This window comes from Papio anubis, chromosome 9 (genome assembly GCF_008728515.1).
Source record: "Papio anubis isolate 15944 chromosome 9, Panubis1.0, whole genome shotgun sequence".
Taxonomy (NCBI): domain Eukaryota; kingdom Metazoa; phylum Chordata; class Mammalia; order Primates; family Cercopithecidae; genus Papio; species Papio anubis.
In genome coordinates, this window is record NC_044984.1 from 40,103,308 (window position 1) to 40,119,999 (window position 16,692).

Here is a 16,692-nt window from a genome sequence, read left to right on the forward strand (position 1 = left end):
TCTCTCAGTTCTGCTATTAAATACATATTAGTCATGTGGTGTTGGACACCCTTCCCCCAACTTTGTCCTCCTTAAAATGGATTACAATGAATAATTGTGAATTACTAGGAACTATTTTGAGGATGAAATGATATAATGCATGTAGTGTATTCAGTATAGTGCCTGCTACTAGTAAATACTTAATTTTAGCAAAATCGAAGTAAAATACAAACCACAGTTACATACACATGCATACATATTAACATAACACATAAGGATGACAGAATAGCAATAATGGTTGTCTTTATATGATGGAGTTACGAGTTTGTTGTCTTCTTGCCTTTTCTCCATTTTTAACAGTAATCACATTACTTTGCTAAGTAGAAAAGGGAGAAAAAAAATCCTTCAGTGATTTCTACCTCTGGGATATATCCAAGCTCCCTGTACCTCATTTGGTGCCCTCTATCCTCATACTCCTCTTCTCTCTCCTCACCTCTTACACCTGTTTTCTGTCTCCCTGTTTAGTCACCATGAATCCGGAATTACTGCCTTCTCTGTACACTGTGATTCTGCTGCATGCCTTGCTGTCCCCCTGCCAATAATGTGCCCCCAAATGCACCAATTTTGTCTAGTTTATTGCCACTCCTCCCCTAAGATTTTGCTTAAAAATCACTCATCAGGTTTGAGCATTAGGACACTCATATTAAAATTAACTGATTTTGTGTTTGTTTCCCCCAAAGGAATGTTTTCCTCTAGAATAGAGACTTTATACTAGGAGCTGAAAATAAGAGATGATTAAGTTATAGTCCATGCCCTCAGGTTGCTGACAGTCTGATAGAGAAAGGGATATGACTGCATTAAAGTAATAAATATTGTAGGATCTCTGATTCACATATCTTCAGAAAATGGTGGGACAGGAAGAGGGCAGTAATTTGCCTTTCTTGGGGGAGGGGTGGATTGGGGTGATGGGTTCATAAAGTTTCTATTTTCATTTAAGAGGTGATGCTTAAACTACTGAATAGATGTTTCCTGGGCAGAGAACATGGGGACAAGTGTTCCAGGCAGAAACTTTACGTGGAACAAAGGCAGGATGTTTGAGGACAGTCCTACATTCAGAATGGTAAAGCATTAAGTTTGAGGTGGTGTCCCTGTGGTGCTTGGCACATAGTACAAGCTCAAGGATTTTGAACTAAACAGTATGCTTTTTCCTGGTTTCTGTGTATAGGGTTTAGGGGCTTGTGTATCCCTAGAAGTTGAATGTAATATTTTGCATTTATGTGCTTTTGAAAATTTTTCAGGGGAGTGAGTCATTGGATTTCACTAGATTCTCTCAGAGGATTTCATGAGCTATAAAAGGTTAAGAACCACGATTTTAACAAATACACCCTGGAAAGGGATGAGGTGAGATGTAGAGGATAGAAACTAATGTGAAGACAAATATCTCCAGTTGCAATTGGCAGGGATGTCCCTGGGCATTCACAGGGCAGGTACTCACCTGCTGGAGCCATGGAGGGCCTGGTTGCAATGGGTACTTATGATAATGGCTCTGCACTCGCTTTTCCAGCTCCTTTCAGCAAACAGGCTTATTCCTGCCTCTTTATTTGCTCCAGCTAAGCCATTATAGTATTCCTTCTCTGATAGTCAAAGCAACTCTCCAGGGCAGGAAACATGATGGGGTTGAAAGACTGGAGAGAGAATGGAAACACCATATGTTCTATTCTGAAAGTAAAGTGAGAGGTGAATATGTGAGAACAGGAAAGCATGTACAGCAACCAAAGCAATTCAGTGGCAATGGCATTAAATAGACTGCATTAAAAGGCTGCAACAGCACTAGCCTCCCACAGGCACTGTAGGTCAGCTCATTCATTCCTCCGTGGCGAGTAAAGAAAGAGATGTGTGAATTTTCCAACTCTTCAAATCCTGCCCAGGCAGATTCAGTGTCCTTCTTTGCCCTCTGTTAAGCTGTAATAACCTTGTATATACTTTTATTCTAGAACGTATTGCACTGTGGCAGAATTGTTGATATTTTTTTCTTCCATAAGGAAAAAATGGCTGATTTTTGAATGCCAAGCACTTGGCGCAGGGCTCAGTACATGTTTACTGGAAGAAAGAGCTTGAGTTCTGTAGCCCAAAGGTAGTGAAGTCAGTTTGTGCATTTCATCCTACACAAAGGTAACCTTAAACAGCTGAAGATTTCCATTATCCTTGCTTTGTCAGCTCCTTTCCTCCTCTGCCCAGTGAGGCACTCAAGTAAGAGCTAATCAAGGAAGTAAGCAGGCAGATCTTTTGCAAAGATACGGGCTGCTCTTTTGAAGGGAGGGATTTGGTGCAGTGTTGAATCTGATGCAATCTCAGACTCGATCAGCTTACTGAACAATGTTCGCAATTGCAAGGCAAAGCAAAGGACAAAGGTTATGGGAGCAAATTGGAGGGCACTGTGGGTCACACTTGGATTTGTTTCAGGGGCATTGCACACCCTCATCAGTCAGAGTCAAGTAACCTTCCGAAGCATAATAATTTGTTGTATTTTTCAAAGCTCTCTGGGATGCATGGATTAGGTGCTAGTCTTGTGCTATGCCAAGTCCTGCTCAGAGGGATTCAGAGGCCATCCAGCTAACAACGTAGGGAGAGCTTGCAGAGAAGACTGAGAGGAACCACTGATATGTTTAAAGGAATGAAAGATTTTATCATTTGTGTTTAGTTTTTAGTTTAGTTTAGTTTTTTTTTTTTCTGTTAGAGAGAAGGTTTCTTGCTCTGTCACCCAGGCTGGAGTGCAGTGGTGCCATCTTGGCTGACTGCAGCCTCAAACTCTTGGGCTCAAGCAGTCCTCTTGCTTCAGCTTCTTGCGTAACTAGGACTGCAGGCATGTGCTACTGCAGCCGGCTGTTTTTGTTTGTTTGTTTGTTTTTTGTAGAGATGTGAGTGTCTTGCTGTGTTGCCCAGGCTGGTCTTGAAATCCTGGCCTTCAGTGATCCCCCAGCCTTGGCCTCCCAAAATGTTATGATTACAGGCGTGAGCCACCATGCCAGGTGTGAATGAAAGGTTTGAAGAAGAAACCTGAGGATGATAATCAGGCTTCCAGGTATGCGAAGGACACAGAGAATATTTTCCTATTATCGAGGAACAAAGAATAGGAAAATTGGTTTGCATCTGATGAGGGCTTCAGAGGACTGAAACTCGAAAAGGATTCAGAACATCTTCCCATTCTCCTATGATGTTAACTTTATTAGTTCTAGGTAGAGAGCCATTTTTATTTTTATTTTTATTTATTTATTTTTTAATTATACTTTAAGTTCTAGGGTACATGTTCACAATGTGCAGGTTTGTTACATATGTATACATGTGCCATGTTGGTGTGCTGCACCCATTAACTCGTCATTTACATTAGGTATATCTCCTAATGCTATCCCTCCTCCTTCCCCTCTCCCCACAATAGGCCCCGGTGTGTGATGTTCCCCTTCCTGTGTCCAAGTGATCTTATTGTTCAATTCCCACCTATGAGTGAGAACATGCAGTGTTTGGTTTTCTGTTCTTGTGATAGTTTGCTCAGAATGATGATTTCCAGCTGCATCCATGTCCCTACAAAGGACACGAACTCATCCTTTTTTATGGCTGCATAGTATTCCATGGTGTATATGTGCCACATTTTCTTAATCCAGTCTGTCACTGATGGACATTTGGGTTGATTCCAAGTCTTTGCTATTGTGAATAGTGCCGCAGTAAACATACGTGTGCATGTGTCTTTATAGCAGCACGGTTTATAATCCTTTGAGTATATACCCAGTAATGGGATGGCTGGGTCAAATGGTGTTTCCAGTTCTAAATTCTTGAGGAATCGCCACACTGTCTTCCATAATGGTTGAACTAGTTTACAATCCCACCAACAGTGTAAAAGTGTTCCGATTTCTCCACATCCTCTCCAGCACCTGTTATTTCCTGATTTTTTAATGATCGCCATTCTAACTGATGTGAGATGATATCTCATTGTGGTTTTGATTTGCATTTCTCTGATGGCGAGTGATGATGAGCATTTTTTCATGTGTCTGTTGGCTGTATGAATGTCTTCTTTTGAGAAGTGTCTGTTCATATCCTTTGCCCACTTTTTGATGGGGTTGTTTGTTTTTTTCTTGTAAATTTGTTTGAGTTCTTGGTAGGTTCTGGATATTAGCCCTTTGTCAGATGAGTAGATTGCAAAAATTTTCTCCCATTCTGTAGGTTGCCTGTTCACTCTGATGGTAGTTTCTTTTGCTATGCAGAATCTCTTTAGTTTAATTAGATCCCATTTGTTAATTTTGGCTTTTGTTGCCGTTGCTTTTGGTGTTTTAGACATGAAGTCTTTGCCCATGCCTATGTCCTGAATGGTATTACCTGGGTTTTCTTCTAGGGTTTTTATGGTTTTAGGTCTAACATTTAAGTCTCTAATCCATCTTGAATTAATTTTCGTATAAGGAGTAAGGAAAGGATCCAGTTTCAGCTTTCTACTTATGGCTAGCCAATTTTCCCAGCACCATTTATTAAATAGGGAATCCTTTCCCCATTTCTTATATTTGTCAGGTTTGTCAAAGATCAGATGGCTATAGATGTGTGGTATTATTTTTGAGGGCTCTGTTTTGATCCATTGGTCTATATCTCTGTTTTGGTACCAGTACTATGCTGTTTTGGTTACTGTAGCCTTGTAGTGTAGTTTGAAGTCAGGTAGCGTGATGCCTCCAGCTTTGTTCTTTTGGCTTAGGATTGTCTTGGCAATGCGTGCTCTTTTTTGGTTCCATATGAACTTTAGAGCAGTTTTTTCCAATAAGCTGATAAGCACCTGCAGCAAAGTCTCAGGATACAAAATCAGTGTGCAAAAATCACAAGCATTCTTATACACCAGTAACAGACAAACAGAGAGCCAAATAATGAATGAACTCCCATTCACAATAGCTTCAAAGAGAATAAAATACCTAGAGGGCCATTTTTAGCATTTCACTTGCTATCCTGGATTGGACACTTGATCTAAAGAGGGGAAAGGAAGGAAATTAATGATATGGGTTGGACAACTGCTGTTAGCACGCTCAGGGTTTCCTCCAGCTCTGATTTGCAAACATCATCTTGTTTAACCAAGAGGGAAGCGTTTTTATCCCCTGTTATTTGTGGGACAACTGAGGCCAGGAACACTCACAGTGGTATGCATGGTAAGTGGCAGTCCTGGCTGTGTTACTTCAGTCCTGAGTTTGTGTAACTCCAAAGGACTTGCTTCTAATTTGTTTGTAACTGTGTCAAGTTTAGTGTTTATTGAGGCCATTCGGATGTCGGTCTCTGAGGTGTTGCAGACTGGCTCATCACAGGTTCTGAAAGTCTTTCACCTCTGAGCACAACTGTGTATTTGATCCAGCTGGTCACTTGTATGTCTAAAACAACCATCAGTTGCTGCTTCTCAGCCTGGGCAAAGCATACTTACGGTACGTCACATCTGAAAGGCATACTTTCTGGCAGAGCAAAAGCTAAATAATACATTTCAATTTTAAAAGGTACAATTTTCACTTAAATGGCATGTTTTATGGACTATACAGTGAAGGCAAGCACAAATGATATGCACTATACAAGTATAATGCATCAAGGATCACAGCAAGGTTTAACCTGCTGATAAGGAAACCTTTCTATCCCTGGCTTCTGCTGCTTGATGTCTTTTTCTGATTATACATATTATATGTGAGCCATTGTAGAAATTTTGGGAAATACAAAAAACTGCAAATAAACCAAAAATCACCCCAACACTACCCCTCAAAGATAAACCACCATGAATATTTTAGTATGCTGCTTTCCCACCTTTTAAAAAAATGCAAATGTAGTTTTATATGGTTTAGACATATGGTATCCTGCCTTTTCACTTAACTTGCCTCATAAGCACTCTCTGTTTATCTCCTTTATTGGAGTAAAGTATACATAACATAAAATTAACCATTTTAACCATTTTTAAGTGTACAATTCAGTGGCATTAAGTATATTCAGTGTTGTGCAATCACCACCACTATCCATTTCCAGAGCTTTTCATCATCAGCACTCCCTATGTTTAAGAAGGCTTCACAAACCACATTTAATGGCTGAATAACATTCTATCACATAAAATTTACTTAAACGCGTTTTCCAGAAGACGTTCAACAGATATTTAGTTTGTGCTTACTATAAGTTACACTTTGTGGCGAAAGTAGTGAACAAACTGTGGCGTTTGTCCTTCAGGACCTGCTGGAGGAAATGGTCAATTAGTAGGCAAGTTGAGTCCCATAGAGGGGCAAGCACATGGTCTGTGGGATCATGTAGAAAGGGAACTTAACTTGAGGTGTAATTTGCATAATTTTTACTTGATTGTTGCAGGTCTAGCATGCATCAGATTTTTTGGCTGTTATAAATAATATTGAGAGAGATTTGTAGGTATGAATATTTTTCTATATTTCACATTATTTTGTGAAGTTCTTGAGAAGTGAAATTACTGGGGAACGCATTCTAACAGGGGCCAGTACAAGATGTTCTCTTTTTATTTTTATTTTGAGAGACAGGGTCTTGCTCTGTCACCCAGGCTGGAGTGCAGTGGTGTGATCACTGCAACTTTGAATTCCTGGGCTCAAGTGGTTCTCTGCCCCTCAGCCTCCTGAATAGCTGGGACTACAACCATCATGCCTGGCCTGGCCTGGTCTAGCCTTTTTTTTTTTTTTTTTTGGAGAGATGGGATCTCATTTTGTTGCCTGGGTTAGTCTTAAACTCCTGGCCTCAAGCATTCTTCTCACCTTGGCCTTCCAAAATGCTGGGATTACAGTTGTGAGCCACCCTACCTGGCCTAAAATGTCCTTTTAGAACACTGGTAATTGTTACATACTGTGCTATTCTCAAGGTTAGGAGCTGCACCAAGGATTTCCATTGCCTGTTTCACCTTAAACCTCTCCTAACTTTTTATAGATGTGTGTACAACTTGCCTCTGGCAGGATTACATGAAGAATGGGGGCTGAGAAGTAAGTGTATCCAACTGGGAAGAGCCAAGGAGGGTCAGAGGCAAAGGGATTGTGACTGAGGCTGAGGTTATGTGGCAGGTAACATGCACACCATCCAGGTGTTCGTACTCATTTCAGAGGCCTTGATTTGACAAATGCTTTAGGGCTGTGTTCACTGTGTGTGCTGACAGCTTGGCTTCCTTCCGTGAAATTTCATTCTTGTGAACTTGAAGTCACTGTGAAATAAAAGTAGCCTATATTTTCCCCACTTAAAAGTATCTGTTCATCATCTAAACAAACTCCCAGTCTATTATCAGAGCTGGAGGAGACCTTTGGATATCATATCATCTTCCCTGTTCAAACTACAGCTAAAGATTCTAAGACTTAAAAAAGTTAAGGAACATTAGGAAGGAAACCTGGGAAACCAGTTTGGTAGGTGTAAAGCAGGGTTACAGCTCATGTCTTTTGATTTAGCTGCTGGTCGCCCCATTACCTGCTGCATGTTGTCTTCAGGCTTTATTCTCTCCTTAAAGGAATTTTTTCTTCTTCCCACGTCTTGATTCCTGATTTTGTGCTCTACTCTTTCCTTTTAAGATGTTATTCAAATGTTGAATACGTGTATGTCTTCACTAATGCCTGTCAACTGGAAATTATGCTGGCAAGTTTGCATTCCTTATCCTTCTCTGTCCTTGGCCTGTTAATTGGTTTGACAGCTGACTGTTCTCTTCATCTTGTCCTCTTTGATTCTTGGAAAGTTTCTGTTGACTCTGGTAAAAGTAATAAGTTATGTCTTATTTAGTCCCTTTGTATAATTTTTTGGGGGTTGGCTTTTATTAATTTTAAGAAGTAATACACCCACCAATGATATAGTAATGGCAACCTATCATGGACCAAAGAGTAAAGTTTTAAAATAGATGTTTAATATTGAGCGTAAGACTCGCACAGACGTCTGATACATTAATTTTACCAGTGGTTAGTTGGTGAAACTTTATTGTGGATACATACGTATTTATGTAAATATAAAAAAAATTATTTTGTGGTACAGTAAATCTTCTAAGATCAAATCTACAAAAAAAAGTTAGCATTGTTTTGTATTAGACAAAGTGCTATTATCTTCAGTTGAACTTCATAGCTATATCATGACACTAAATATAAGACCTTGGGTCCCTGATAATAAGAATTAGAGAAAGGAATGTACAAAGCCAGCACACCAAATTTGGTCTGAAGCTGTGAGCTCCAATATCAAGTGGTAATTGTGCAGTTGGAAAAATCCTGTAGCTTATATTCTCAACAATTTCTGATAATCAGAGTTTCAGAAACAATTCAGAGTTGTCAGGCTCTTTCATTTATGGGTGAAAGGAGCAATTCCTCACTGACTGTAAGTCTTTTATGTTGGCAATTCCATTCTTAAATTAAGGCATTGGCATTTTCATTATGAAAATGATTTTCTTGGATTTATAGCTGAGTCCATTTTGTGTTTCAAAACTGATTGGCATTAGTCTGTATAGTGACTTTTATATAAAAGCAACGGAAAGTTGATTTTGTAGTCTCAATTTTGAAGATCATTTCAGACATCTGTTCCTTCCGTGTTGGATCTACTCTATTGAAATACGAAGTTATGGAGAACTAAGGAATAAATATAGCACATTCCATTTCCAAAAAGACAGCCTTACCATTCTGTGTAAGGGACTTGAGACCCTGAGGTGACCTACATCCCCTGGCTCCACACCTCACATTTGTTCTTGCTTGTTTGCTTCTATATCTTACAGTGTGGAACAATAATAAATAATAATAACAATAAATAATGATAGTAAATAATAATGATAGCAATTATGTCTTGAGTGCTTACTGTCAGACCTTGTGTTATGTACCTTACCATCCTTATTCCATTTAATATGCACAGCAGCCCTATGAACAGAGGTAGTATGATGCCCATTTTATAGATTAGGAAGCTGAGACTTTACCCAGCTGATCATCCAGTTAACCTTCCCGATTCTTGTCATTTCTCTACCACCTCCAGTCTATTCTGCACAACACTGCTGGCCCCATCATGTGCTTTTCTCCTTCAGAAACATCTTCATAGACTCTACACTGTGTAGGGATAAAGCCCAAACCTCAGTGTACCTATAGGTTGGTTCCAACATTTTAAATCTTATGTCCTGCAACTTCCTTACAAAAATCCTGCAGTATAGACCTACCCTAACATGAGCATGCTGTGTGTTCACCTGTTTCCCTGCCCCAGCTGGCAGATGCCTATTACTTGCCAGGCACTGTTAGGATTTTAGGGACACAGTTCTCGCCTTTAGAACAATATACTTGGGTAAGGCAGACCTGAACATAAATCACTTCTCCTTAACTTTTATTTCTAATCCCAGATTGACTTAGACCTTATACCGTTGGTGAAACTTCCCCCGGCCATTCAGAGGAAGTGATTCCACCTTCCTCTGAATGTCTGTAGCCTGAACTGACTATACCACATATTTATCTTTGGGTCGTGATCTTTTCAGGTGTCTGCATCTTAACCCACTTACAAATCTTTGCAAGTTAAAGACTATAGGTTTGTAGGTAAAGCCTTTATAGCCTAAAGATTCTGTAGGCAAAGTCTGTGGTTCTGTGTCACTGATCTCTAAACTCCAGTTTTTAAAAAGATTAATAAATTTGTAAAAATCTGTAAGGTTTCATAAAGAAATTTTAGCCCTGGATTACCATACTTTTAAAACTATATTGCATTGTGGTCTGGGACTATATGTATTAAAGCATAAAAGATTAAGTTGGCCCATAAATATGGCATATCATTTGTTTTTCCGTACTTGTTTTAAACACTGGTGCCAAGTCTTTTTTTAAAAAATTGAATTAATATTACTGTGACACTTTCCCTTTCATTAGTTATCAGCCTTTTGACTATAAGCCAAGCTTTTAAAAGTCACTAATAAAATATGTGAGGCTTAGCCTGGTAGTATAGTGAGACCTCATCTCTACAAAAACGTTAAAAAATTAGCTGAGCATCGTCGCATGCACTTGTAGTTTGAGCTACTTGAAAGGCTAAGGCAGGAGGATTGCTTGAGCCCAGGAAGTGAAGGTTGCCATGAGTCAAGATTGTGCTGCTGCACTCCAGCCTGGGTGACAGAGCAAGATCCTGTCTCAAAAAACAAATGTGTGTGTGTGTGTATCTGAGGCTCTAGTTCTTTGAGTTATGGAGTTTGTTAAAAATGATGAGGTGGGAAACCCATTCAAGTCCCAGCTTAAACCACTTAACAGGGTAAACATGGTTTAGTCAGAAGCTCCATCAACTCCTGTGTCTTCAAAGACAGATTAGACCGTCAGCATCATGGTAGACTTAGTGGGCTTTTCACCTGTTGAAGACTCTTATGGTTGACTGTATCCATGTTGTGCTAGTTGAATTGAATCATCCATCTGTTTATCTGTTATATTAGTTTGCTGGGGCTGCCATGACATAATACTTTAGACTGGGTTATTAAACAACAGACATTATTTTCTCACAGTTCTGGAGGCTAGGAAGCCCAACGTCAAGGTGTCAGTACATTTGGTTTCTCCTGAGGCTTGCCTACGACTACCTTTTCTGCGTCCTCACATGGTCTTTCCCCTGCATGCATGCACTCCGGTATCTTCCTGTGTCCAGATTTATTCCTCTTTTAAGGACACCAGTCTAATTGGATTAGGGCACATGCTTAGTCTCATTTTCAACTTAATCACCTCTTTAAAGACCCTGGCTTTTCCAAATCCACATTTTGAGATACTGTGTGTTAGGGCTTTGACATCTGATTTTTGGGGAGTTACGATTCCATAACATCTATTTAAAATAGCACTTACTAGCCAGGCATGGTAGCTCACACCTGTAATCACAGCACTTTGGGAGGCCAAGACAGGCGGATCACTTGAGGTCAGGAGTTTGAGACCAGCCTGGCCAGTGTGGTGAAACTCCATCTCTACTAAAAATGTAAAAAGTAGCCAGGTGTGGTGGCGGGCACCTGTAATCCCAGCTACTTGGGGAGGGTGAGGCAGGAGAATCGCTTGAACCAGGGAGGCAGAGGTTGCAGTGAGCCAAGATCGTGCCGCTGTGCTCCAGTCTGGGCAACAGAGCAAGACTCTCATCTCAAAAAAATAAAATAGCACTTGTTTTAAATTATGTATGAAGAGGCTAGCATAAAGAAGAAACCAGAAATAGCCCTCCGGTTACTTAGTGCCTACTTTTAAAAGGGGAAGGGTACAGGTATATGAAAAGTCAAAACTATATTGAAGGGTATAAAAGAAAAATAACACTCTCTCCCAACCCTCTCCTATTTTAGGCAACTTTTTAAAAAACATTTACACAAATGTTTACTATACAAAAGCCAGGTGCATTTTTTAATGTATTAATGTGTCATAGTACAGGTATCTCTATATCTGCACACAGATAGGACTTTTCAATAACTGCATAATATTCCATTGTGTATGTACTATAATTTACCTGATCATCTATTAACGGGCATGTAGATTGTTTCCAGTTCCCCCACCACTCCATTACAAACAGCAGTGCTGGATTCCTTTTAAAAACCCTGGTCTGGGCACAGTGGTTCATGCCTGTAATCCCAGCACTTTGGGAGGCCAAGGCAGGCAGATCACTTGAGGTTAGGAGTCCAAGACCAGCCTGGCCAACATGGTGAAACCCTGTCTCTACAAAAATACAACAATTAGCCAGGTGTGGTGGTACATGCCCGTAATGCCAGCTACCCGAGAGGCTGAGGCAGGAGAATTGCTTGGACCTGAGAGGTGGAGGCTGCACTGAGCCGAGATTGTACCACTGCACTCCAGTCTGGGTGACAGAGTGAGACCCTGTCTCAAACATTAAATAAATAAAATATGTACATATATACTTAACCAGGATGAAAAGAATGATGAAGACCTGTCTAAGAAGAATAACCAAGCCTGTGATCTTGGTGAAAACCGTCTTTGTTTTTCACCTTCCTGTTTATTGGTCTTTACTAGAGTTGTGTGAAAGACATTTCATTCTTTCCTGTCCTCCAGTACCTGACCACATGCCAATACCTCTTCTTCCTGCATAATAGGAGGGGAAGGGCTTTCCTTGGCAGCATTAGGTCATAGTCCTCCCCAGGAAGAAAGGTCTGTCTGAATCATTAACGGGTATAGACTATTTTTAGTTAAGGAAAACAGTTTTTCTTGTAAGAATTGCTATTTCCGTGCTCAGGGCAGCACATGCATCCTTTCTGGCTGCTTCCACCCATTGGTGAGGGGCCAGCTCTCTAATGGAATGTGAGCAGTCTGACTGCTAATCAAGATTTATGGTGGAGACCAGGATGCCTAGCTACTCATTGGATTTGCAGGCCCTCCAAGCTAACAGCGGCAGCCCTGAGATTAAGTGCAATGCGAGGCTCTGGTGCTGTTCCCAGACCCTCCCTTCTTCTCTGAGGCCAACTTCATAGCCACAGGTATCATCTGGCATTATTTTATAAGCTGTGCCATAGTGCAGATGTTCTTTTCTGAAGGATTACTTTCACTTCTGACTCATTTCAGGAAATGAGACAGTCTATCAGAGGTATTCTTCATTTCCAGACCCCTGGAGAGTTCATTTTCACCTGGGATTTCCAACCGCATGTGGGCAGTGCTTTATTTACCCAGATGTGAGAAATAACAGTAATGAATAGTCTTCTTCTAAAGCAATCCTTACTTCCCTGCAGAATCCAGTGTGAAGGCCTAAAGGTAGCTTATGCCCTTATTAGTGTAAATATTTCTGAGGCTTTGGTTTTGTGATGCTTGTGGACATGCTGTGTGTATGGGCTTTGGTGCAGGAAAAACATAATTTAGCAACAGATTTAAAAGGTAGTCTGGAGTGTTTCTAATTACTGTTTGTTTAGTTCACCATTGCCTAATAAGTGGATTTAAGTAACCTCGTGGGTAGGGAATGTAATGTTCATATTACAGTCAACCATGCAAATCAAATTCTAACTAAGTATTGTGGAGAACACACCATGGAGCCATTTTATAGAAGTATTCCATTGAATCTTAAATTTAGAACTGAGAGCATTTTGGATTGGGCATTTCCCACCTGTCATGCATAAACGTGAATGATGCACACATCCACGTGTGGTACAGTCCCGTTTAAGATCCTTCGGTGGCCTTTGGCTTTTAGTTTTCTTTTTAATTCAATGTAGTTTTCTTTTTAATTTTCCCATCCTTCATTGACCATAATAGGGAACTGAAGTATTAGGAGGGCCTAGAACAATGGTTGTCAACCTTGGTTGTAGCTTGGCATCAGTCTGGGAACTTTAAAATTACGGATGCCTGAGGCCACCTCCAAAGATCTGGTTTAATTATCTGGAATGCAGCCTCCAGTGGGATTTCTAAAAGCTCCCAGAAGATGTTATTGTGCCCCAGGGGTTGTGAACCAAAGACCTAAGATGTCAGGGCCTTGAGAGCTCATCTCATCCAGTGGTTCTCAGCCCTGGCTGCAGATTAGCATCATCTGGAGAGCTCGTGAAAGAAACACTGATGCCCCACCACCTGAAACGACCTTTCAGAGGAAGGGGCCATTCTTTTTAGAAGGCGCTCAGGTGATTTTCATGCACAGCAAGAGTTAAGGTTAACTGACATCCTGGACAACCCGTATTATAGATAAGGAAAATGAGAGCAAAAAAGGTCAAATGGCTTACACAAGATCAGGTCCTTGTTGTTACAGAGGCAGGTCTGATGCCGCCTCCTGCTCTGTCTGCAGCCTAACACCAACCCTTATATTGGCCTATTGTATTTATTGATGCCTCCTCATCCTTCAGGTGATGTTCCTGCCTCCAGGAGGCCTTTTCTGACTCCTCACACTCACCTCCCATCCAGCCTGGGTAAGATCCCCTTCCTTCGTATTTGAACAGCATCCTTCCTTCCTTTTCCCCTCCGACTGTCAGTTCCGGGAGAACAGGCCTGTGTCTTTCTTGTTATTTCTGTTAACAGTAGTGGGGTTTCAGATATTATTTGTTGAAGTTCTGTAACTTTTTATTCCTCAGTCCACATGGATTGCTGAAAATAATCCATTCCTGTATGCGTGCTTCAGAAAACAACTTCAGAAAGCAAAAGTTATTTCTTTTTTTTTTTTTTTGGTTGAGGCAGTCTCACTCCATCACCCATGCTGGAGTGCAGTGGTGCAATCTCAGCTCACTGCAACCTCCGCCTCCCAAGTAGCTAGAATTACAGGTGCATGCTACCATAACCTGCTAATTTTTATATTTTTAGTAGAGATGGGGTTTCACTATGTTGGCCAGGCTGGTCTCAAACTCTTGACCTCAAGTGATCCACCCGCCTCAGCCTCCCAAAGTGTGGGGATTACAGGTGTGAGCCACCATGCCCAGCTGCAAAAGTTATTTCTTACCTGTCTGTGGCTCACCGTACTGTGGGCCAGGATCTTATAAGGAAGAAGGACTTCTTACCCTGCCTTCCAGGAGAAAGAGTTTTAGCAAAAAAAGTTTGGCAAGGATATTTTGATGACAAAATAATGAAAACAAGATTTCAGTGATCTTACGTGTTACTCAGGGTATGTACAACATCCAGGGGCCTTCGAATAATGTACAAGTGTGTATAGCATAACAAAAGGGAGTATGTGGCATTACCTAACAACAAAAAGTTTCTGAAGTAAATGATGCTATTTTATAAAAATACATTTTAAGGACTGAATTATTATTTGGTGCAAAAGTAAATGATGCTATTTTATAAATATACATTTTAAGGTTGGATTATTTGGTGCAAAAGTAAAAGTAATTGTCATTACTTTAAATAGCAAAAAGTGCCATTTTGCACCAATCTGTAATATTTTAAAGCAGCCACATTCTGTTAGTATAGCTGAATTAAATCCTTTGGCTTCTTTGGATTAATATGTTTTGTCTTTTCAAATGATTTTTTAAAACTCTATCTTCTGTCATTGCAGTTTACTTAGGATCATCCTTGGCGAGTGTTCTGTTTTTACTGGAAAAATATTTTCAGATTTATACTGTTTACATTTACCCTTATAGCTGTTCCAGAGACTTTTCTCTAAAAGCAAGCTCACAGCTAGTATCTGCTTAGCCTACAAGTGGCCGGGAATTCACTGTTGAAATGCTGGAAAGTAATAATTTTCTTGAGTGGAAAATACAGTTAAAGTTTTTTGGAACTAAAACTGCAACCGGGCCACATTGTAGAGTAGACTCCAAGATGTTAAGATGGTGCAAACAGGACAGAATAATAATTGAAATGTGAAGAACCTCTTTGAAATCTTAAGTCGTCATACTTTCATGCATTATTTTTAAGAGCCTTCATATTGGAGAGCAAGTGGTAATGTGGCAGTGTGGAAGTCAGGTCACCATATATCATGGAAAAGGTTCCTAAAACAAATATTCCTGAAACTTTCAAGAGAAAGCAAATCAATTTAGTTGGAGGTAAATATAAAACATTTTTATATTAAATAACTTTTTTTGTTTAAAGATGCAAATTTTTTGTGACAGTAAAACATGAAGATTTGAAGAACCACCTTTTTGGGTTTTTTTTCTTTTCTTTTTTTTTTTTTTGCTGCTATGTAGGTGAAAAGTTTAACAAAAACTATTAATGAGTAACCAACTTCTATTACACTAACTTCAGAGGCTCAGCAGTGCATTCTGGAAGAGAAGGGGCAGGAGAGAAAAAAGGGTTTTTTAAATATGTAAGACTCCATTTTCAGTGTTTTCATCTATGTTCTGTCACAGACTTTTATAACTACCCTGCAAATTAGGATTTTTTCTCACCAGATTTTTACATTTACCCATTTACTAGAGAGAGGAGCCAAAATTTAAATCCAAGTGTGTCTGATGTCCTTGTGTTTTTCCACTGAATATGGCCTCTCATGTCATAAAAGTAGAGAATTCTCCAGAAGAAACATTATTAACTATGAACGTTTACCATGCTGGTGGAAGAGGACTGGCTTTAGCTTCCCTTAGAGTTCTTAATAAACACCAATAAGTCGATGAGAAAAAGTGTTGGCAATGGTATGGAAAAAAGGGAATCATTGTAAACCATTGGGAATATAAATTGCACAGCCATTATGGAAAACAGTATGACAATTCTAAAAACAAAAAATCAAAAATAGAACTACCACATAATACTGCAGTCCCACTTCTGAGTATATACCCAAAGGGAATGATCTTAGTATCTTGAAGAGACATTCACACTTTTGTGTTCATTGCAGCATTATTCACAATAGCCAAGATATGGAAACAGCCTAAGTATCCATTGATGGATGAATGGATAAAGAAATTTTGGTGCATATATATAGCGGAATGTTATTCAGCCATAAAAAAGAAGGAAATCCTGCCATTTGTGACAACATGGATGAACCTGGGAGACGTTATGCTAAGTGAAATAAGCCAGACACAGAAAGAAAAATACTGTTTGACCTCACTTACATATGAAATCTAAAAAAGTCATAAAAGCAGAGAGTAGAGCAGGGACTGGCCGGGCGCCGTGGCTCACGCCTGTAATCCCAGCACTTTGGGAGGCCCAGGCGGGCGGATCACGAGGTCAGGAGATCGAGACCATCCTGGCTAACATGGTGAAACCCCGTCTCTACTAAAAATACAAAAAAATTACCCGGGCGTGGTGGCGGGCACCTGTAGTCCCAGCTACTCGGGAGGCTGAGGCAGGAGAATGGTGTGAACCTGGAAGGCAGAGCTTGCAGCGAGCCAAGATCGCACCACTGCACTCCAGCCTGGGCGACAGAGCAAGACTCCGTCTCAAAAAA

The 16,692-nt window shown here is 40.2% G+C and overlaps 1 protein-coding gene across 3 annotated transcripts in view; it reads left to right on the forward strand.

Moving 5' to 3' along the window:
• Positions 1 to 16,692, forward strand: part of ANO6 (anoctamin 6) — a 212,463-nt gene that overhangs the window by 42,627 nt on the left and 153,144 nt on the right. Inside the window, exon 2 of one of the 3 annotated variants that reach the window (XM_003906239.5) lies at positions 13,733 to 13,795. The exons of the other annotated variants lie outside the window; for them this stretch is intronic. Coding sequence (XP_003906288.2) covers positions 13,733 to 13,795 — 63 coding nt within the window. The remainder of the gene's footprint in view (positions 1 to 13,732; positions 13,796 to 16,692) is intronic. 3 annotated transcript variants of the gene reach the window in all.